Raw genomic sequence first — 22,199 nt, 5'->3', positions numbered from 1 at the left:
CGCTATCGAGAGCGTAGCAGGATCACCGTGCCCCAGCCGCCTTTTGAGGTGCACCCCGGATAGACATTTTGCTGGCTGCAGGGGCGACTGAGAGTCCTGAGATCATCGGCTGTTTCACCTCGCCCCTTAATGGAATATTATAGCCCTCCGGGAGCGCTGCGCAGTCCTTCAGGGGGAACGATGGCCTCGGAGAATTTCTCCCGTCTCCTTGTGGGAGGCCAAGCCTGCTGAGCTGCGGTGTTGTGCATAGCTGCGGGTGCTGGTATGTCGGCGCCCCACTGTTTTTGATCTGCTGAGCAGCTGCCCTACCGCTGCAGCATACACCTCTGCTCCCGCACGCCCAAGCGTACCTTGCTCCGGAGTTGAGGAATTGGGGCATGCAGGGGGCTGCTTGAGCTAAGGGGCCCTCACCGGATGCTATTACTGTTCTCTGACTCTATGTGCTCCACCAGGGAAACGGACATGTTAACAGTGTTTTCTGTGCTATATCTGCTTTGATGTTATTATTCACTAGGGGCATGGCCCGGAGTTGTTTGTTTTCTATTTTCTGTACCTTCGGGGTTTAGCATTGTTTTCCATGCTGGAGTTAGGGGGAGGGGAGGGTTGAGGAGGGGGGGTCGGGTGAGAATGATTGGGGGATTGATTGCGTGTTTGGTTCGGGTTTGTATGAGGAGTTTGTTTGTGGGTCGTCTGGATGATTGTTTGGGTTCTCCACTGTTGAGTCAATGTTCTTGTATGAGCAAGATAACTCGGTATTTCATGAGTGGGTGGAGGCATAGGCTGGGACAGCCTCTACCGCTCATATTTTGGTTATTTACTGCATATTTTATGAATATTTGTAAGTTAAATGGTACAATTGCATGTTAAATCATTGAACGTAGATGGGATTCACTCATCCATTAAGCGTACAAAAATCTTAGCATATCTAAAGCGTGAACACACAGACATAGCATTCCTACAGGAGACCCATCTGAACTCTGGGGAACACGGGAAACTGCGTAGGGGCTGGATGGGACAAGTACATTCAGCATCATTTACAACCCGGAAATGTGGGGTGGCTATTCTCATCCATAAGAACATACCCTTCCACTTGCACAGCCAAATTGATAACCCCAACGGGAGGTTTCTCATTTTGGTAGGTGAACTATGGGGCAAACCTTTAATTTTATGCAATATTTACGCCCCTAACACTTACTCTCATGCTTTCTTTACCTCAGTGGTGGGTCACTTGGCACCCCTCCTGCCTCAACCGGTCATACTGGGAGGTGACTTTAACTTTGTTGCACACCCCCAGTGGGATCATAGACTGGCTAAGGGCCATTTCAATAGAGGGGTACACTTCCTTGCTAAGGAGTTGGGACTGTTGGACTCTTGGCGCATGCTGCATCCAACCGAACTCGATTTTTCTTTTTACTCTCACCCCCACTCGTCTCATTCTCGCATTGATTACTTCCTCATATCAGCTTCTCTATTCCCGAACTTATCGGCGGCGAGCCTTTCACCACCGATAGTATCTGACCATGCTCTCCTAGGCCTTGACTTACACTTTGGGTCCACGGTCGCGAGCCGTATCTGGCGGATGTCCCCATTCCTTTACAAGGATGCGGAGTTTCGAGAATTCTTTCAAAAACGATGGGATGAATTCCATAACACTAATTCAGTTACAGATGTGGACCCCGTTGTCTATTGGGAGGCGGCTAAAGCGGTCATGCGAGGCTACATACTGGCTTACACGGCATCCTTGAATAAAAAGCGTGATGGGGAGCTCTTGGCTCTGTCGCGGGATCTTGCCAGCTTTCGCTCTCTTCATATCTCTCGTCTTGACGATTCCTCCAAACAAGCCATGTACGCCGTTAAGGAAAAAATTAACCTCCTTCTGGAGCAAAGGGCCAGACGTAATATATACTGTTACAAATACAAACTCTACCGCTGGGGGGATAAAACGGGGAGATTGCTGGCTAACTTGGTGCGCCCGCACAAAACTCGTCACACTATTACTTCCATTAAAGACAATCGAGGCATCACGCATGTCACTCATTCGGCCGTCACGGAGCAGTTTGTGCAATTCTACACCGACCTATACGCCGAGCAACCCTATGACGCGACCGCTAATGATCGTTTTTTTCAGGGCCTCCATCTACCCACCCTGACGGAAAATCAATGCCTTGCCCTCAATGGTCCTATCCTGGGAGAGGAGATGCAGGTTGCTATCAAAAAGCTCAAAGTGGCTAAAGCACCGGGCCCCGACGGCTTCGGCCCGGAATTCTATAAATTACTGGATCCCCCGGCTCTAGTCTCCCTACAACAATACTTTATGGGACTCCGCAGTACCACTCCCCCTGGGGACACACACAATAGGGCGCATGTTATTATTCTCCCTAAACCTGGGCGCCCACTTGACGCCTTGGGGTCTTACCGCCCCATCTTTCTTCTTAACCAAGATGTGAAAATTTTGGCTAGTATATTGGCGGCACGCCTCAATAAATTCTTACCTACACTCATCCACGAAGATCAATTCGGCTTTGTACCCGGTAGGCACGCGTCCATGAATCTTCTACGGGTCCTGGCAGTGTTACAACACCCTCGAGCCGCTTCTGACAGGGCGCTCATCACTAACCTGGATGTAGAAAAAGCATTCGATATGGTCTCGTGGCCCCACCTATTCCGGACACTTGCCCGATTCGGGATCCAGGGGGACTTTCTCGCTTGGTTGCTGGCTCTATATCATCGCCCCACGTCCCAGCTCTTGGTGAACGGTGGATTATCTAACCCCTTTCCTTTGGGACGGGGCACACGTCAAGGCTGCCCACTCTCGCCCCCTCCTCTTTCTTCTCTCACTCGAACCTTTGGCAGCTCGAATTCGTCAGGATGTGGGGTTGGAGGGTCTTCAGGTGGGCTCCAGTGAATTTCGCATTAGTATGTTCGCTGATGACATGCTTTTATATGTTAATAATGCAAACCGGACAATGCCTGCCCTGATGTCCCTCATTCGAACGTATGGAGTATTTTCGGGTTTGAAAATCAACTTTGAAAAAACGGAGGCTCTTTTGTTGGGGGGTTCATCGTCGGAGCCCTGGTGTAGAGACCTTGGCGTGGGTATTGCCCCGGGAAAGTTGAAGTATCTAGGTATTATGCTTTATAGAGACCCGCACAAGTTGTACGAGGCTAATATCTCTGCTACCATTGGATGGATCAAATCTCTTTGTCTTAAATGGCAATCGCTGCCTATATCGCTCTTGGGACGCATGGCTTTGGTAAAAATGGTGCTGTTTCCAAAATTGCTCTACCCACTGCAAACTATACCTGTCTGGATTTCCCGTACGGATGAGCGCGCCTATCAGTCCATCATTTGCTCCTTTGTGTGGAGGGGGACGAGGGCGCGCATTAATTCAATCAAACTCTCTCAGAGCCGGGATCGAGGGGGCTTGGGCCTGCCCGCCCTGCGCATCTATAATGTCGCCGCGCTCCTTCGCTGGATTCATGAGGAACTGGTCTCTTCGCGACGCTATTCCCCTGATTCTTTGCTTGAGGAATGCTGCCTGCCTTGGTCCTTTTCCTCCTTTATTCATGGAGCGGGGAGAGGGGGCGTGCAGCCTCGCTCTGCTGTTCTACCTTTCCTCCTTCCTTTCAGACGGGCATGGCGCTGGTGGCGAGCTCTTCAGAACAGGTTGCCTACCGTATCCCCGTTTCTCTCTCTTCTCAGGAATCCTAACTTTGCTTCTGGAGTGGGAGGCCTGGCGGGACTGAGAGATCGCACTGCACGCACCACGACTGTGGGTGATGTTTTGGCTCTGGGAGGGGTGGAATTCCCCTCCTTTGCACAAATGCGGACGGCGTGGCGCCTCCCTCCTGCACATATGTACACTTTTTTGCAAATTCATCACTATTTCCATTCCTTAGTACGTGCTCATGGGGATAGCTTGAGAAATGGCCCTTTGGATCTGATTTTTCTTACCACACCTACTGATTCTAACAAGATTTCTACATGGTATAAGGCGGGGAGAGACCACTTTGGGGAGGGATGCCTCAGAGTCCTGGGGGGTGAGTGGTCCACAGAGCTTGGCATGCAGGTTTCCGCAGAAGACCTTAGGCTCCTTTTTCAGGCACTTTACTTGCATGTGAAGGCTTCGGGCCTGCAAGAAACACAATATAAAATATTGCACCGGTCTTATATCACCAGAGCTAGGGGCTATCATATGGGCTTATGGCGCGATGACACATGCTCTAAATGCACTTCTCACAGGGGTGACTATGTCCACTCATTCTTTACTTGCCCCAAACTGCATTTCTGGACCTCCGTGAAGCTCCACTTAGCGAATGTCCTGCAGTGTACTGTGCCCTGGAACCCACCCGCATTGTTATTGGGAGATGTTACCGATTTTAGTCAGCAAGGCCTGGACTTTCCTGCCCATAAGTATCTCCTACACGCGCTCTTAGTGGGCAAGCAACTCGTCCTGAAGTATTGGGCTACAGAGGAGGTACCAACATATGGTATGTGGACAGCGCGGATGCAACTACAGGCACGATTTGAAATGGACATCTATGCGTCCCGACCCCAGCCCCACTGGAAACTCTATTGCTCCCTCTGGAGGAAGTCCTTAGCTCAGGATGCTTAGCCAATCTGTAGGATTGGTTCCTGCATTGAATGTGTATGTTTACGCTTATTTTGTATGTTATCACCTGAATCATGTACCCCTCCCTTCATTCTGAGTGCTGCGGGTCTCAAGTTAGAGCGTTTGCATATTATAGTATTGTTTAACTGAGTACCACTATGTTCTTGATCGTGTGATTCTTGATAACAAGAACAATAACAGTGTGAGTGTGTGTCTGTTGGGCTGTTTGTGGTGTGATTGGAGGTTGCTTGATTTGACTGGGGTGTGCATGATGTGCGGATGTGTTGGATCGTTTGGGGATCCTCGTTGTTGCAGTTCCCTCTAATCAGAAATTATAGGCGAGGGGTGCTGGACAGCGCACTGTTCTCTCTTATTGCAAGTTATCCGTTCTTTGCAGGGGTGTAGTGCCTCCTTCTGCTATACAGTCATTTGTTCTTGCTTGTTTGTGACTTTGCACATTGTTCTGCTGTTTGGACTTCAAATTGCTGTGTTCTCCTATACACCTGTACTGCTTTTGTTTTGTATTGTAGGGGGCAGTGGCTGCCCACGTGTTTCTTGTCTTAATAAACATGATAATTAAAAAAAAGAAAAAAAAAAAAAGGGAGCCAAGAAATCAAGGCACAACAAAGGAGTCATGAGGAGGAGATGCCAATAATTCAGCCACGGATGTGCAGTTCAAAGTTCACTTTATTAATAGTAGCATTGTGAGGCATAGATGCCGAAACACTGTCAGTGTCGAGTCTATGAGTCCTCGCAATGCTACTATCAATAAAGTGAACTGTGAACTGCACATCTGTGGCTGAATTATTGACATCTTCATATATTCACGGTTTGAACCCCAAGTATGTGGACATCTACCCTTCCCCCAGATGATCTAACATCTCTTAACTTCACTCTCCAAACACCCCCCTCCCCCCAGTACCATTTAAATCCTTCACTGCTAGGCTGGCAGTGAGCAGTGACTCATGCCGGGTTCTCACACCAGCTCTGAGGCTTTCCCTCTAATGCAACTTCCTGGTTCCATGAACATGAAGTTGTGTCAGTGGGAAAGCTCAGAGCTGGCGCAACAGCTGGTATGAATCGCTGCTCACTGCTGACCCAGCACTGAAGGATTTGAAAGGTACTGTGGAGGGTTGGGGATGAAGTTAAGAGATGCCAGATCACCTGGAGCCTTCAGCTGGCAGGGCTTGAAGATCCCCACCAGTCACAAACTAGCTGTGCAGCTGATAGGTGGGTCTGAGCTTAAAATAGTTGGACTTGTTCCCACCCATGACTACACCACTGGTATACCATCTGGTCCTAGTAATTTGTCACTTTTCCTTAATACAGCTTTCAGGTTCATTAAGATTTTAGTTCCTCCAAAATGTCATCTTTAAATACCATTTCATGGGAATCTCCCTTATATCTTTTTTTAGGCTCTCTGCTATAGTCTTGTCCTTCTTTAATACCCCTTTTTACCCCACGATCAGTTTGGAAAACAGATGAAAGGAGGACATGATACAGATTTACCGTATATAAATATAGAATGGTTAGAGAACAGTTCTTTAACCTTCAGACAACACAAAAACAAAAAAACACTCCATGAAACTGACAGGTAGCAGATTTAAAACAAATTGGAGAAGAGATGCTATCAAGGTATCTGTTATAGATGGGCTTAAAATGGGTTTAGACAAGTTCCTGGGGAAGCTCTTTATAAGCCATTATTGGGCAGCTAGACTTGAGGAAAGCCATTATTTATCCCTGGGGGATGAGCAACTACTATTGGAGACAAGATTCTGGTCTTTATAGGAGTGACCTATGCAAATTTTTCTATACAGAAAGGGTAGTAAATTAATGGAATGGCCTCCTGGTAGAGGTGGTGAAGAGCTTGAGGCAAGTGCATAGGATCTTTAAGGCAGAGGAAGGGGTAGTAGATGGTATGGATGGGTAGACTGGACAGGCCACATGGTCTTTATTTGCTATCATTTTCTCCCTTTTTATGATTATGTGTGAAAACTTACCTGTGTAATTTCCTTAGGCATGGAAAGCTACAGGGGTGAAAGATAATTTTGTGCATGTAAGCTTAAAACATATTTTAAATGATTTAACCAAGCAGGAGAGGTTCTTCCCAGTTAAATCATGTCGATGGGTGGAGTGATCCCAGCACATTACCAGATAGTGGAGACCACCACGGTAATATCAGAGTAATGCCAGGGTGGTTGGAGGCAGAGGTGGGCAGTTCTGGGATTTACTTGGTTAGCAACTGTTTTCAGTCTACCAGCTGGGTAAGAGCCCAGATAAAGTTAGGACAACAAAAAGGCTATCCTAATTTTATCCAGGCAGTTATCCGGGTGGCTGTCTGAATATTGGCCAGCACCTGTAGCTGTGCGTGACCCAGTGCCTATCCTACACCCAACATTGAATATCCAGGTCTGATTTTGTTTTATCCGTAGCCCTACTACCATCATCATTGTACCCCAGAGTCCTTATGGACTGTGGGAGCCTGTGATGGAATCTGTCCTTCTTTTCCAAAGTCTTTTCAAATCCTGAGCCACATTACTGTATTTTGGATATCTAGTTCAGTCCATTCATAGATATCCAGCCATTCTCTTTTTTGTCCTCCTTCAGCTCTTTCAGGCATCACTGATTTTAGCAACTGGTCATCTTCCATCCTATAAATGTGTCCAACAGTTTTCTTTCTTTGATCTTGTCCACAACAGTTACTTTCCTGTTCAAATCCTCTCAAATCTTTTTTACTAACCATATCTCTCCAGCTTATTATTCTTATTTTCCTGTTACACATTGGAAATGCATTCAACCTCACTGGGCCTGGTTTGGAGGAAATTCTACAAATGATGCCTAAGTTAATTAAGAAACACAGTTTAAAATGGCAAAAAACGTTAGTTAATGCACCTACTGACACCTAAAAAATCTATGCCAGAATTGCACCTTTTCTTGACTGGTAGTGGCATTCACATTGCCCAGATTAGTCTTCTCGGCCTATTGACCCAGCTCTTTAAACATTAAGTGTTCTCAGAACTTTAGTATAATGAAGATTAAAGGCTCTTTTCTCTATGCAAGCAGCTCCATATTACCTGGAACAAGCCAAACTGAAATGTATGCAGAAATATCAGGTCTATATCTCTATATCCTGTATCATGAGTGTCTCTGATTCACTTTATCTCTTTCTTTTCCCCAGGTACGTAGCTGTGGTCTACTCTGCCACCATGGGCCAGAAACGCACAATGCGCTGCACAGTACTGATTAATGGAGCAGTCTGGGCAGGCAGCCTCCTCCTGACCACGCCGGCCATGCTCTATGCCAGGGTCCAGCGAGACAACCAGACAGAAATCTGTCTGATCGACCTGCCTGGCCCTAGTAGTCTATATTGGTACACACTTTACCAGTCTATCCTGGCCTTCATCTTGCCTGTGCTCATCATCACTGTGCTCTACTCACTCACACTGCATCACCTGTTCCGCGTAATGCGCAGGGTGCAGAAGAAGAAGTCAGCACGCAGCAAGAAGGTGACACGCATGGCACTCACCATCATTGCTGCCTTCCTGATCTGTTGGACACCTTTCCATGTGGTGCAGCTGGTCAACCTGACTGCCACGCCCTCCAAGTCCTTCTTCTACCTGAACCAGGTCACCATCTGCCTCAGCTATGCCCACAGCTGTGTCAGTCCTGTTCTTGTCATCTTCTTCACAGAATTTTTTCGGGAAAGGATTGCCCACTCAAGGTATGAGATCCAGGGGGAGGAAGGATATGGGCACTTGAAAGGGTTATTCTTCAAATGGGGTATAAATTAGATTTATCTCTATAACTTTCTTCTAAGAGCTATCTGACCAGGAAACTTGTAATAATGGGTATATCTATGGCACTGGTTGTAAGGACACCTAGGGTCATAGTCTAAAAACAGCGTCCCGATTGTAGGCGGTGGTAGGCATCCTAACCAACCAATTGGGATACACGTTTTCTAAAAAAAACAACCTGAGGCATGCCGCCTACACTGTAGGCATATGTCGTGAGTGCAGGGAGGCGCCTAGGGACACTTAAGCTCAACAAAATGCTGGCCTACATTTCAAATAGACGCGGCCGCTAAACTGATCACGGCAAGGAAATCTCCTTGCCGTGATCAGCTGAGTGGCTGAGCCCCAACACAAGTCAGCCAGCAGGAGGGATGCGCACTCCCTCCCATCGGCATCCTGAACCCCTCCCCCACACTGTCCACGACAGGAGGGATGCCTAATCCCTCCTGCTGCAAACCACAAAACAATCCCCGGCAGGAGGAATGCCCACTCCCTCCTGCCAGCACTCCCCCTCCACAACATCCCCGGGTGAAGGGATGCCCACTCCCTCCTGCTGGCACTCCCCCTCCACAACATCCCTGGCTGAAGGGATGCCCACTCCCTCCTGCCGGCACTCCCCCTCCACAATATCCCCGGCTGAAGGGATGCCCACTCCCTCCTGCCAGCACTCCCCCTCCACAACATCTCCGACTGAAGGGATGCCCACTCCCTCCTGCTGGCAATTCCCCCCAACATCCCTGGCAGGAGGGGATGTTTGGGGGGGTTCCGGCAGGAGGGAGTGTGGGGGCTGGGCTGGGGGTGGAATGAGGTGGGGCTGGGGCAGAACATGGCATGACTGGGGGCAGGATAGGGCGGGCCATGTATCCTCTTTATAAATGAAGAAATCTTGTAACACTACCTTCAATGCTACAAAAAAAATTAAATATTCAGCTTCTGCCAAATAACAAATTTAGAAATGAGTTCTATAAGACTGCGGCTGAACAACTTAATACCTTCTATCTTGTACATTCTGGCTGGCACTAAGGCACCACTAGAAATGTCTGCTGTGATGACCTTATAGAGCTTCTTGAATGAGAATAGGAAAATTGCTGAGTCAAATACTCTAGTCCCTTATAATTCAAAGCCTTATCAAGTGAACTTGAAAATTTTCTAGTAGCAAATGGAGATTCTTCACAAGGGGTAATACATGGTCCCTGGTCTTTTCTTCCACTGGTGCTTTTGTCAGCATATTCTGCAGAAGCTGGTAAGTGGTAGCTCCTGATACAAATAGTTACTGAAATCTATCCTGGCTGTAATTAGTACATGGATGATTGTGGCTAATTTTTTTCAACAATAAAAGGCTTACATGCCAAAGCAAATGCAAAGAACCAGTGGTGATGTGAACTACAAAAGAATCTGAATTCTCTGCAAAAGATTAGAATTTAAATTAATCCTCAAATCATGAACCATCTCCTTTAAGAGACAAAGAATTTGCACCTCAAAATGGAACTTATCCATAGCACCTCAAATATTCTCAGTTTTGGTTTCAATGAAGTCTTAGCCAAACATATCACAACTGCTCCCAGAAAGTCATATAAATTTCTTACAGCTGTCATTTGATCAGTTCCCACAGGTAAACACAACCACACATCATCTTCATAACATTGAGTACCAAACCAAAGCTCCTTATAATATTCAGTAAAGGGCTCAGAAAAAAATTGAATAGGACTGGCGCCCCTGATTACTGATTCCAGTAGACCTGCTGTCATTACCCCGCCAGAAAAGACTAGAACCAGCCCCATATTCTCCTACCCTTCTCAGCCTGTTCAATAATGAATGATCTACCATGTCCAAGGCCGTAGAAAGCTCCAAGAGGACCAACAAAGACTCCAATCTCTTATCCAATGCAACCACATCTTGTCTTATACAAGGCAGGACTAAGGCATGGGCAAACTAGACATGTGCCTAGGGCCCATACCTTTATGAGAGGCCGCCTCAGAGATGTAGACACAATGGTTCTCAAGATGGAGCAGCTGTTGACAGAAAAATGACAGTAGAAGGTGATAAAAGAACATAGTAGAGAATGACACAGGGACAAATTTGTCCCCATCCCCCCAGGAACTCAATTTCCCCATCCTGTCCTTGAGAGTTTTGTCGCTACCCCTGTCCCTGCCCCATTCCTGTAAGCTCAGCCTTAACCGCACAAGCCTCGACTACTTATTATTTTAAAGTATTTGAGGCTTGTGCCGATGAGGACAGAGCTTGTAGGCATGAGGCAGAGACAGGAAAAGAATTTGCAGGAACAGGACGGGAAAATGAGTTCCTGCGGGAACGGGGAAAAATTTGTCCCCCTGTCATTCTCTAGAACAAAGCCTCTGCTACCCACAGAGGTCTGCCTGTGTTACCCATCCTCTCTGCATTGTCCTTCAGGTGGCAAAAATCGATGAGAAACATTTCTTACTTGCTGCTTCCTTTTGCCCTGTTTGTGAAAGTTAAAAAAATTGATCAACTGACATGTTGGTTGTTCTTATCAACAAATTATTGCTTTACATGACTACTTTTAGACACATTAGATAGAACACTTATCATTCTTCTATTTTTTTTTTTTTTTTTAATATGGGAGGAATGATGCTATGGAACATGCTCCCACTAGTGATTAGCCAAATTGATTTTGATATGCAGTTTAGAAATCAACTAAAAGCTTATATTTTTGTAAAAGCTTTTGAGGCTTGCTGAGATTTTGTACATCAAATAGGTCAAACTGCTATGCTTACTTTATGCTGTGTACTGTGATTATGTTATGTGATATTTCATTAGTAGTGTCCTGTATGTTATAATTGTTGCACACCTAGAATTGTTGGATAGATTGGGATAAACATTTTTAAAATAAATAAATTACACTAGGGGGGCTCAATATGTGTTTTAGCCTAGGGCCCTCCAAAAGGTTACTCCTGCCATGATCTTATAGATCCACCAAGATGGTTTCTGGAGAATATCCTATCCATGAACCTAACTGACATGGGTGAAATGGCTTATTTCTGTCTCAAAAAAGCACGGGTGATTGCATTAAGATTTTCCATAACTAAGATTAAGAGGAAAGAGCAGTTCAATGAAGAATTTTGATTGAGTACAGAGCTGTTGCGGCTGTAAAAATTCAAAAAAAGGTTTGGATTGTGATATGCCAGAGTGCCCCGGGTACATGTAGCAGCATTAACATGGCACCATGAACATGAGGACCTATGCTCAAGGGGCAGTGCTAGTGGGCTGCCTGACGTGGGGCGGGGAGAACGTTCCTGCCGTGGCCTGGTATCCCACTGTGCTAGGATGTTCATCAGGCAGGGGGGTTTTAAACCCCTGAAACTCCCAGGCAGCCATAGTTTCGGTCTGTCTGTTTGTATTTGTAGAAAATGACACGGTGACAAAATTCATCACCGTTCCCGTCCCCGCAGATAACCGCGGGAAACCATCTTCATGCCATTCTTTAAGGAGAGAGGGAAGAATCAGAGTATGAATGGCCACAACCACTAACCTGCAAGCTTTGCTTTGAAGAATGCTGGTGTAGAAGGACTGAGGTTGAAATAGACACTAAAAAATGACATGGGATTATTTCCCGCGGTTATGGTGATGAATTTTGTCACCGTGTCATTCTCTAATTTGTATATTGTAATTAATCAAAATGTCTGAAAGTACTAATCTCTGTACCCAGTTTAAGGTTTGTACATCGCTTAGAAAGTTTGATAATCTAATCTAATCTAATCTAAATCTTGGGTTTATATACCGCATCATCTCCGCAGATGGAGCTCGACACGGTTTACATGGTTAGGGAAGGAACGGAACTCCAGTGGAATTATATAAGTATGAGAGAAGAGAGGTTGGTGTGAGAGTGCCAGGAGCAGGACGGGGTTACGTTCTGGAGAAGAGCCAGGTCTTCAGATGCTTACGGAATGGTAGAAGGGGGCTCAAATTGCGGAGAGGGGAAGGGAGACTGTTCCAGAGCTGAGTGATTCTGAAAGGGAGGGAAGAGCCAAGTTTACCAACAAGGGAGATGCCTTTTAAGGAGGGGTAGGATAGTTTTAATTTTTGAGTGGATCTAGTGGAGGTTGGATTTGAGGAATTCCAGGATAGAGGGATAAAAGGAGGAAGGATACCGTGGAGGATCTTGAAGGTTAGGCAGGCACATTTAAAGTAGACCCTGGAAATAACGGGAAGCCAGTGGAGTTTGGATAGGAGCGGTGTGACATGGTCAAATTTACTTTTTGAGAAGATAAGTTTGGCCGCGGTGTTCTGGATTAGTTGGAGTCTGTGGAGGCTTTTCTTTGTTAAGCTTAGGTAAATGGAATTGCAATAATCCAATCTGGAGAGGATAATGGATTGTACGAGGACGGCAAAGTGTTCTTGGTGGAAGCAGGATCTCACTTTCCTCAGCATGTGAAGGCTGCAAAAGCATTTTTTCATCAGGGAGTTGAGGTGGTCGTTGAAGGATAATGATGAATCTATGGTGATGCCCAGAACTTTGCTAGAGAATTCCAGCTGTAGAGAGGAGCCTGTGGGCAGTGGGATGGAAGTGGGTAATTGATCAAGTTTAGGGCCGAGCCAAAGTAGTTTAGTTTTGATAAGCGATATAATCAAATTTTAAATAAAACTTGAAACTTGATCTAAGCCTGAACAGTGAGAGCCACAGCCTCTGACCCTATCATGGGTCCAAGTCTTCCATCTGACCATGAGAGAAGAACAGTTTTTCCCAGCGAGGATGCTGTTCCACTACGGCTTTATTTGCTTGCAGCCACAGTGCAGGGAGACATCTCTTAACGGTTTGGAGCATGCTGCTTGGCGGAGACGCCCTATAGGAAGGTGAACACAATTTCATTGAGCCCGTGTTCCATATATATATATTTTTAAAGGTGGTAGAAAGAGATGCAGCAGGAGAGAAGGACCAAGAGGAATAAGTTCACTTTGTTTGGGTACTGTTTGGACAGGAAGCTGGGGCCCATCGGAGCTGTATGGCAGAGCATGCCACATCCTAGATATGTTCTTATGTTCTTATTGCAGTCCTGTAGTCATGCAAGAATGCATATATAAAGGAGGATTTTTAAAAAAGAGAATACTGACCCCCCTAAAGTTTTCCCAATAACAGGGGTACAAAAAACTGGGGGGGGGGTAGGGTGCAGAGGAAGAAAGGAAAGGTCACATGGGTTTTTTTTGGCAGTGGCCATCTTTGAAAAGTAGCCTAAGGGAAACACAGGTTGCAGGTTCAAGCCCTATGGGTGTTAACAAAAAAAAAAAAAAAGAGGGGGAGGAGAGACAGAGACTTGAAAACCAGAATGAGTCTGTATTCCTAACTTTATTATTTTCTACTTCATTTGATTCGCAGTGGACCCCCCCCCCACACACACACACCCCAACGCCTGCTGACTTGCCAAATATTATGGAGGCTGAGTCCTGTACAGACAAGGACAAGGAAAAGTGCCAGATCACCACACGGTCACCTGATCAGGGGGTGTCCGAGAACCTTAAAAAGTGGGAAGGTAGAGTGGAGAATAGCAGCAACCATTGCCTAACAGTTCAAAAAGGCACACCCACGGCAACGTCACAAAATAAATGGAAAGAAAGGGGCTTTAAGTAAATCTGTTTTCACAGCTTTAGTGACGATCGCTATCACTGGCCAGATGCACAAAACAGCCCACCGTGTGTTTTTCCCCTCTATCGCCCATTTCTGGCCATGCAAGTTAGCTAAAACCCCATGCAAAGTAGCCAAGTGGTTGATGCACTAACATCGCTTGGTTATTTAAAAAAAAAATAAAAGGGGGGGGGGGTTTAGCGATCAGCAAAACTGACTGGTCAAGACCTATCAGTAACTGTTTTATTCAATGGCACAGATATTTTGCACGTGTTACACATGCAAAATATCTGTCCCATAAAAAAGAAATTCCCCACCACCGATGTCGGCCCTCCCCGACGAACGCAGCACAGGGAATTCCCCCCTCCCAAGAGAGAAAATAGGCAGGGGGGATGCCCACTCTCTCCTGCCAATGGCGTTCCCCCCTCCAAACTATCCCCTACCCTCCCTCCTTCCTCCCGAAAAAAAGGCAGGAGGGATACCCACAACCTCCTGTCACCGGATGCTCCCCCGAAACCTCCCCCCACACCCGGTACCATTGTTACCGCCCCACTCTGTGCATCACATGGAATACAGAGGGAGGAGTCTCACATGGTGCACTGGAGAGGAGAAGGCAGGCATTTTCGAGGTGTAGGACTTGAAGTTGAAGGGACCATGCTTCAAGAACACTATCACTCTATATCAAGAACTCTGAGGCTCTTGAACAGTTCCTTAGGTGGCTTGGTCCAGGTTGAATATGGGATTGTTCCCAGAAGACCTGTAGCTATAAATTGTTCTTGGTTCTTCAGCCTCATGAGCTGCTGTAGAGATAATAAATGGTCTGGGTCATCCTGCTGGAAATATATTACTGAGCCAAGCTTTTTACTCCTCAGTCCCAAGCTTCTCTTATACTCCTTAGTCACTGCTAAAAGCTCATAGGTTTCTCCAAACTGGATGTTCTGGCTAGGGTAATGAGAACTTTCTCATGTACTTTTGCTGTAGCTAGTTGGCTAGGACTTTTGGGTGGATAAGTTCTCCTCTCACCTGCAGGCCATCAGCTGGGGAGGAAAGGAGCCAAAGACAAAAATTTGAACTGAGGCACAGGATTTTGTACCCTTGGTGAGTTCCCCCCAAAACTAATCCCCCTCCCTGATTGGAGTACTGGTTGTAGGGGATACACCTTCTCTCTTGCAACTAATGATATGGTAAAATTATTATTCTAGCACTCTCTAAGTATCATAATGAGCACCCTTAAAACAGGATCCTAATATCTTTATACAAGTGTAATGTATTTTTATCCTTTACTTGAATAGTGAGTCTTTTTGACTGATCATATGACAAAGTCTGCACTCCTCAGACTCCTAGCAAAGAGCACAGACAATTCTTTTAAGTCTTCTCTGAAGACAGACTTTATTCTATGTGAAGAAATCTGTGTCTTGAAGTCTCCAAATAGAATGTTCTGTGATTACTGCCATTATTTCTCCCTCTGCAAAACCCTTTTCTTCCTCTCTGATTCTGTTCCCAGCCAAGCAGGGGAAGGACTGATTGTTTTTTAAGCCCATAGGCACAGAACAGTCAGTACCTCGGCACTCATTACAGATGTAAGGATAGCAACTGCAACTGACTGTCCTTATCTAAATACCCTCAGAGGATGAGTCCTGGTTACTTTCTCGAATGAAAGCCTTTGGGAATTCATTCGCTCATCTGTAGAACTTTACTCCATCTGGTGGATTGCTTCCCTGGTTTCTGAGCCAGTGTTTTACTAGAAAGTTCCACACCAAAAGCACAGCTCTTTCTCTGTGACTGCTGTTGATTTATTGCACACTTTATATTACCTCTTCTTGAGATTGACATTGAGTATAGCTGGAGCATTGTCTCCTTTCGCTGTTCTCTCACACTGAGGGCGCCTTAACACTTTATCATTATTTTACGCACTTATTTGCGTTGTATTTTTCAGGTATCTGGTCTTTTGCGACCACTCTCTGAACCTCTGACTATTCTGCCTTGCTGTGTGTTTCTATTTGAGGTTTTTGGCAGTTTGTTTGGAGTTTTTCTCTTTTTGTATTCTTTTAATGAAGAACAGGTTCTCTCTTTTATTTATTTATTTTTTCTGTGTAGCTATCTGCTGTCCTCCTTGTGAAGACCAGAGCTTCTCTTCCTCTCTCTGCATCTGTTTTTTTCTTATGATGACAGTTCAAGTTTAATAAAATTTTGATTAAAACGCATTATCATAAATTCAGTGCGATGTACAAATTAAAAAAAATAAAAATACAGGGAGTAGCAGACAGAATATTTTGAGGAATAAAAGACTGTAACATAAACCAATAGACGACAGTAACAGGAAAGAGGGAGGAACTACAATGCATAAAGAAAAGGAGAACATAAAAGGGAATAACAGTAGATTAAAAGACATGGAATTTGATGGCCTTGTAGCTTTTAAAGTTCAAATGCATCTTTAAAAAGAAAGCATATAAGATTTCCTTTAAATCTATCTAGATTTTAGTTTCTTCTCTCAAGTGTATAGGCAGTGAGTTCCTTGTATGGGGAGCTGTTCCAGAAAAGATTGTGTCCCGTTGAGCGTTAATAATTCACACAGTTAAAAAGTTTTCTTTTTCTAAGTGGTAATTCTTCTCATTCTCTTGGCCTCCTTTCCACAGTGCGCTGAATGCACACCTGATTGACTCACTCAAATCATGGGGGGGTGGAGGTGGGGGGGGGAAGAGTGAAGACAGAATCTTCCACCTAGATGTTGAGGCTTGCTTTACATCCCCTTTTGCTGCATAGTTAATCCCCTGAGTTCCAGTTGCAGCAGCAGAGAATCCCAGGCAAAAAGGCAATTAGGGCCGGATTCTATAAAGGATGCCTAAATTAGCAACTACATTAATTACCTACACAAGCTTTAACAAGTTCATAATTCAGAAAAAAAATGTAATTGGCCAATAGGCGCCTATCCGATTCCATAAATGGTAAGTGCTTATCACATGGCACCTAGCGGTGCATAACACCTAAATGGACATGTTTGGGGGTAGAGATAGAGATAGGTGACGTTAGGCATGATTCTAAAGAGAACATAGGTGCCTGCAATGTAGGCCAGTAAAACCCTGGCCTACATTACCGGTACCTAAGTTTTGTGATAGCCACCGTAAAGTGCAATTCGGTAAACAGCGCCTAAGCATGGTTGACACACAGCTGGCACCTTTTTTCAAGGTGCCTTCCCATATAGTCACCGTTTAAAGAATGTGGTTCTTAGCATACTTCTCAGAACATAGCCACACTAAAGTATGATGCATCTGAAAGTATATCCACAGTAACAAATTGTTTCCACATAAGCAATATCACACTGGGACGAAGGTAAAAGAGATGTTATTACAAACATTTATAATCTGTCAATTTGGGGACAACCCCAATCATGACGAAGTACTTAAAAGTACATATAGCATTAGTAATACAATATTCCCCGCAAACTCGCAGTTCTGAGTTCGCTGCCCCAGTCATTTGTGTGTGTGTTTGGGGGGGTTTTCATCCGCCTATTCTGTGACCCCCCGCAATGCATATCCTCCGGCCCCCCCGATCCTAATGCACCGATTCAAACTGCCCCATCTGCTAAAACAATGCGGGGAGTGAAGAAAGAGAGTGAGAGAGCTGCAGGAGCAAGAGGTTGTTGTTAGGAGTATCTCCGACAAAATCCCCCCCAAAAAGCAGCAAAGTGGCCTCTCCCGCCTCCGATCCCTGCATCCAGTATATGCGATTTTCTGAAATTCACGGGTGCTCCTGGAATGTAACCCCCGCAAATTTCATGGGAGTACTGTACACCATATGTACAGAATATAACTCCTCTTCCTCTACTGCTGAGAAAGGTGAAATCCAAATCCAAAATCTGGTACCAGGCATATTATGAAGTAATACAAAACCCTACAAAAGTCACTCAGAAGTCAGGATATATAAAGCAATTCTACCACCTAAAGCATTAACTTCCAGGAGTCACATATGGGCCTACCTAGGAAAAGATAACATCATAAACATTGCTGTCAATACAAGATCAGTATACCTACTGAAAAACGAAAGAATCTGAATTAGTACAGATTAGTACTTCCTGATTCAGGGAAAAATATTTTATTTTATTGTTTAAATAAATTACTTTATTGAAAATTTTTCAAAACCAACATGAGAGACATGTACAGCAAAAACCAGTTGTAACATAATTCTTTGAAACAATGCTGTCAAACCCCACAGGGAAAAAATTTTTTATTCGATTTGGCCTTTTAAATCGATTTTTTGTTTTGCTTTTTCCGTCCAATCGGGCATTTTGTTTTTTTCAAATGTCCTGGCAGGTTTATTTTGTAGTCTTTCGACCCACCCCTCCCCTTTTGTCCTCTTCAACCCCAAGCCAATGCTGTGGTGTAAACAAAATGGGAAAAAAATATTTTTCTTCTCTCTGTTAGGTCCTAACTCACACTTTCTGTATAACACCAGCTCTGGCAAGATACACATTTCAAATATAACATATTATCACAAAATATAAAATGAAATTATTTTTTTCTACCTTCCACTGCCATATCCAACATTTGTTTCTTTCCCACTGTCTACCATCTCTCTCTCCATGCAACATCTTCCCTTTCCTCACCTCCATTATCATGAGCAACATTTCTTTCTCTCTCCCAGTGTACCATCTCTCCCTGTCCTCCACCCTCTGTCTAACATTTCGCCCTCTCTCCATGCATGTCTCCCTCCCCTCCACCATATGCAGGATTTCTCCCTCTCACCTCTTTCTACCTCTTTGTTTCATCTCACCCCAATTCTTCCTCTCTCCTCCCATATGCAACATCTTTCTTCCCCTCCCAGCCCCTTGTGCAGCAGCTTTCCATCCCTCCCTCCCTCCCATCCCCCTGTGCATCAGCACCCCACCGATCCTCCCTCAGTGAGACCTAACATACCTCCAAGGCTTTCTAAAGCAGCAGCAGCTGCAGTGCTCTGAATGGGTTGCTTCTCAGCCTGCTCCGCTAGGGCTTCCCTCTGCCGTATCACTGATGACATCCTCAATGATGTGGCAGAGGGAAGCCCCCCATCGGGGCAGGCCACGAAGCAGCACTGCCACTGCTGCTGCTTTAGGAGGCCTTGGAGGTATGTCAGGTCTCACTGGGTTGGTGTAGGTGGGGGGTTTTGGTCACTGAATCGGTGAGTCTGATTTTCTCGGACAACGAATCGATTCGAATGGATTCACCAAATTGAATTGGTGAATTGATTCGAATTGGAGAATCGGACAGCACTAGTACAGATCAAATCTAAACAAATAAGCGATGCTAACATAATGCCAAGCCTCTCTCACATATGCAGAGCAGAGATAGACCCTCACTAAAGTTTAGAATAAGTAACCGAAAACTAAAAATAGAAATAGGTAGACAAAAATTAAACTGAACCCTCAAGAAGCCAGGATATATATACAGTATGGGGCTCATAATCGAAAGAGAAAAGTGTCCAAAAACGGGCCTAAGTTGGCACTTAGACGATCATCAATCAAAAACGTCCAAGTGCCAATAATAAAACCGGGTTTTGGACGTATTTAAAAACGACCTAAGCCTTCACAGTGCCTCTGAACGACCATAGCTAAATGGGGCGTTTCAGGAGGAGTGTCGAGGGTGGGATTTGGGTGGGATGTGGGCAGGCTTAGACTTAATTGTACTGCATGTATAACCGAAAGTTATACAGCACAGCATAGACGGAACTTGTACGTTGTGATTTAGACCAGTGGTTCCCAACCCTGTCCTCGAGGACCACCAGGCCAGTCAAGTTTTCAGGCTAGCCCTAATGAATATTCATGAGAGAGATCTGCATATAATGGAGGTGCCAGGCATGCAAATCTGCTCCATGCATATTCAAGTTTCAAGTTTATTAGGTATCTTGATGAATCGCTTAATCAAACTTCAAAGCGATGTATACATTAAAATTTACATTTGTTAGGTAACAGTACAATACATACGAATATTTAAAAAAAATAAATAAATAAAATAAATTACACTGTTTAACATACTCTTGACATTAGGTAAGGAGGGATGAAATACAATTCATCAAAGTAAAGAAGAGACATTCAGAAAAAAACACAAGGGTAATAGTTAAAAAAAAATATGATAAAGTACAATGGAGTAGTAACATAAAAAAATCAGTTTGCAAAGGCATCTTTAAAAAGAAAAGTTTTTAAGTTACTTTTAAATTTTGCAGAATATGGAATTAATAATTTAAATAAAAAAGCGGGGGTCATATTATATAGAGTTTTGAAGATGATTATACAAAGTTTAAAAGTTATTCTGTGAATAACTGGAAGCCAGTGAGCATTTTTAAGAAGCGGTGTTACATGGTCGAATTTTCTGGATTTGGTTATTAATTTAATTGATGCATTTTGTATGATTTGGAGACGTTTTATTTCATGTAAAGCAATTCCTTTAAATAGAGAATTGCAATAGTCTATTTTAGACATCACCAAAGAGTGAAACAGAATGTTGAGTGATTTGGGACATAGAAATTTTGAAATAGAGCGAATTTTACATAATCTGTAAAAGGTAGTTTTCATGATGTTACTAATATGGTCGTGAAAAGTAAGTTTATTATCGAAAATTACCCCTAAAATTTTAATATTTTGGACTAATTGTAGCGGAACGTTTTGAATAGCGACAGGAGTAACAAGAGGGAAACTATCCTTCCATGGAAAAAGCATGATATTAGTTTTTTTGATATTAAGTGCCAATCTGTTTTCATCCAGCCAATGATAAATTTGGTCAAGTTTCCTATTAATATCTGAAATTTCAAGTACATCATTGTTATTTAGAGGATGCAGTAGCTGAATGTCATCAGCATAGGCAAAAACATGAAAGCCTATAGATTGGCATAATGTCAACAGTAGTGCCAGAAAAATATTGAAAAGTAAAGGAGAAAGAATAGATCCTTGGGGAACCCCATGTGCAATGTGTGATGGTTTAGAGGAAGATTCATTGAAAAAAACTGTGGATGTGCGATTACTGAAATAGGATGTAAACCACGCAAGAACTTCATCTGTAACCCCAATAGATTGGAGTCTATTGAGAAGAAGTTGATGATCAATCGTGTCAAATGCTGCTGAAAGATCAATAGAAATTAACAGCACCGATTGATGATGATCTAAGAAATATTGAATGGAAGTTGTCATGCCAATCAGGGAGTGTTCTGTGCTATGGTGCTGTCTAAAACCAGTTTGATTCGGATGTAACACGTTAGTTTTTTCTACAAACTCTGAAATTTGGTTGAAAACAATTTTCTCTGTTAATTTTGCTAAAAAGGGGATGTTAGATATAGGTCTATAATTGGATAGGTCATCAATATTCATTAGGGCTAGCCTGAAAACCCGACAGGCCTGGTGGTCCTCCAGGACAGGGTTGGGAACCATTGACTTAGACCATTTAAAACATGATCTAAGTCACAAAAACCCACCTAAAGTCACCAGATAAGCACTGCAGACACAAACTACAGACCCCCCACACACTACCCCAGTGATCACCGATCCCCTCAACCACATAAAAATATTAATCACACCTTTAAAATTCAGCCTTCAGACCATCATCACCTGGCCGCCTGGCATAGGAAAGCCTAGTCGTCCAGCACAGAGGCAGCTTAAGCCATCTTGAGGGTGGGTTACGGACCCATGGAGAGGAGGACGCATGCCCATAAGCCCCTGTAATGACTGCATTGATACTTAAACATGTGCACTCCCCTATACACCCCAAAACCCTTTTTTACTGGCATATAAGTGGCTCTTGCAGTCATAAGGGCTATTAGGGTGGTAGATAAGTGTGTCTATAGGATTCTGGAGATGGTTTGGGGGGCTCACCAGCTGTAGTGAGATGATGCCATGGCACCCTTTTTGTGAAGTTCACAGCAGTGCCCTGTAAGGTACTATGTCTGGTTGTCCAGTCCATCACTTTGTAGACCCCTCTCATGTCCAAAAGGTCTGTTTCTAGGTGTTTTTGCCTTGGACGAAAATGTGGTATTAAGATGGACGATTTAGCAGCTTGGACGATCAGATCCGTAGGACGTATAGTTAGACGATTTTCGAAACGGAAAATAATTTGGCTGTTTTTTTACTTTGGACGACTTGCGACTTGGACGAAAACGGACTTAGATGTTCCTTTCGATTATGCCCCTCCACATTGCCAGAGAAAGAGAAACAATAATTCTTGTCCCCCTGTACTATGC

At 44.3% G+C, this 22,199-nt stretch overlaps 1 protein-coding gene across 4 annotated transcripts in view; it reads left to right on the top strand.

Annotated features, from left to right (window-relative positions):
* Nucleotides 1-22,199, top strand: part of LOC117363175 (melanin-concentrating hormone receptor 1-like) — a 102,534-nt gene that overhangs the window by 59,425 nt on the left and 20,910 nt on the right. For all 4 annotated transcript variants that reach the window (XM_033950551.1, XM_033950552.1, XM_033950549.1 and 1 more), the window contains exon 4: nucleotides 7,792-8,334. In XM_033950551.1, the coding sequence (XP_033806442.1) occupies nucleotides 7,792-8,334 (543 nt within the window). The remainder of the gene's footprint in view (nucleotides 1-7,791; nucleotides 8,335-22,199) is intronic.

Source organism: Geotrypetes seraphini, chromosome 6, assembly GCF_902459505.1.
Source record: "Geotrypetes seraphini chromosome 6, aGeoSer1.1, whole genome shotgun sequence".
Classification (NCBI taxonomy): Eukaryota; Metazoa; Chordata; class Amphibia; order Gymnophiona; family Dermophiidae; genus Geotrypetes; species Geotrypetes seraphini.
Note: the sequence above shows the minus strand (reverse complement) of the source record. Positions and strands in the feature narration are given on the sequence as shown.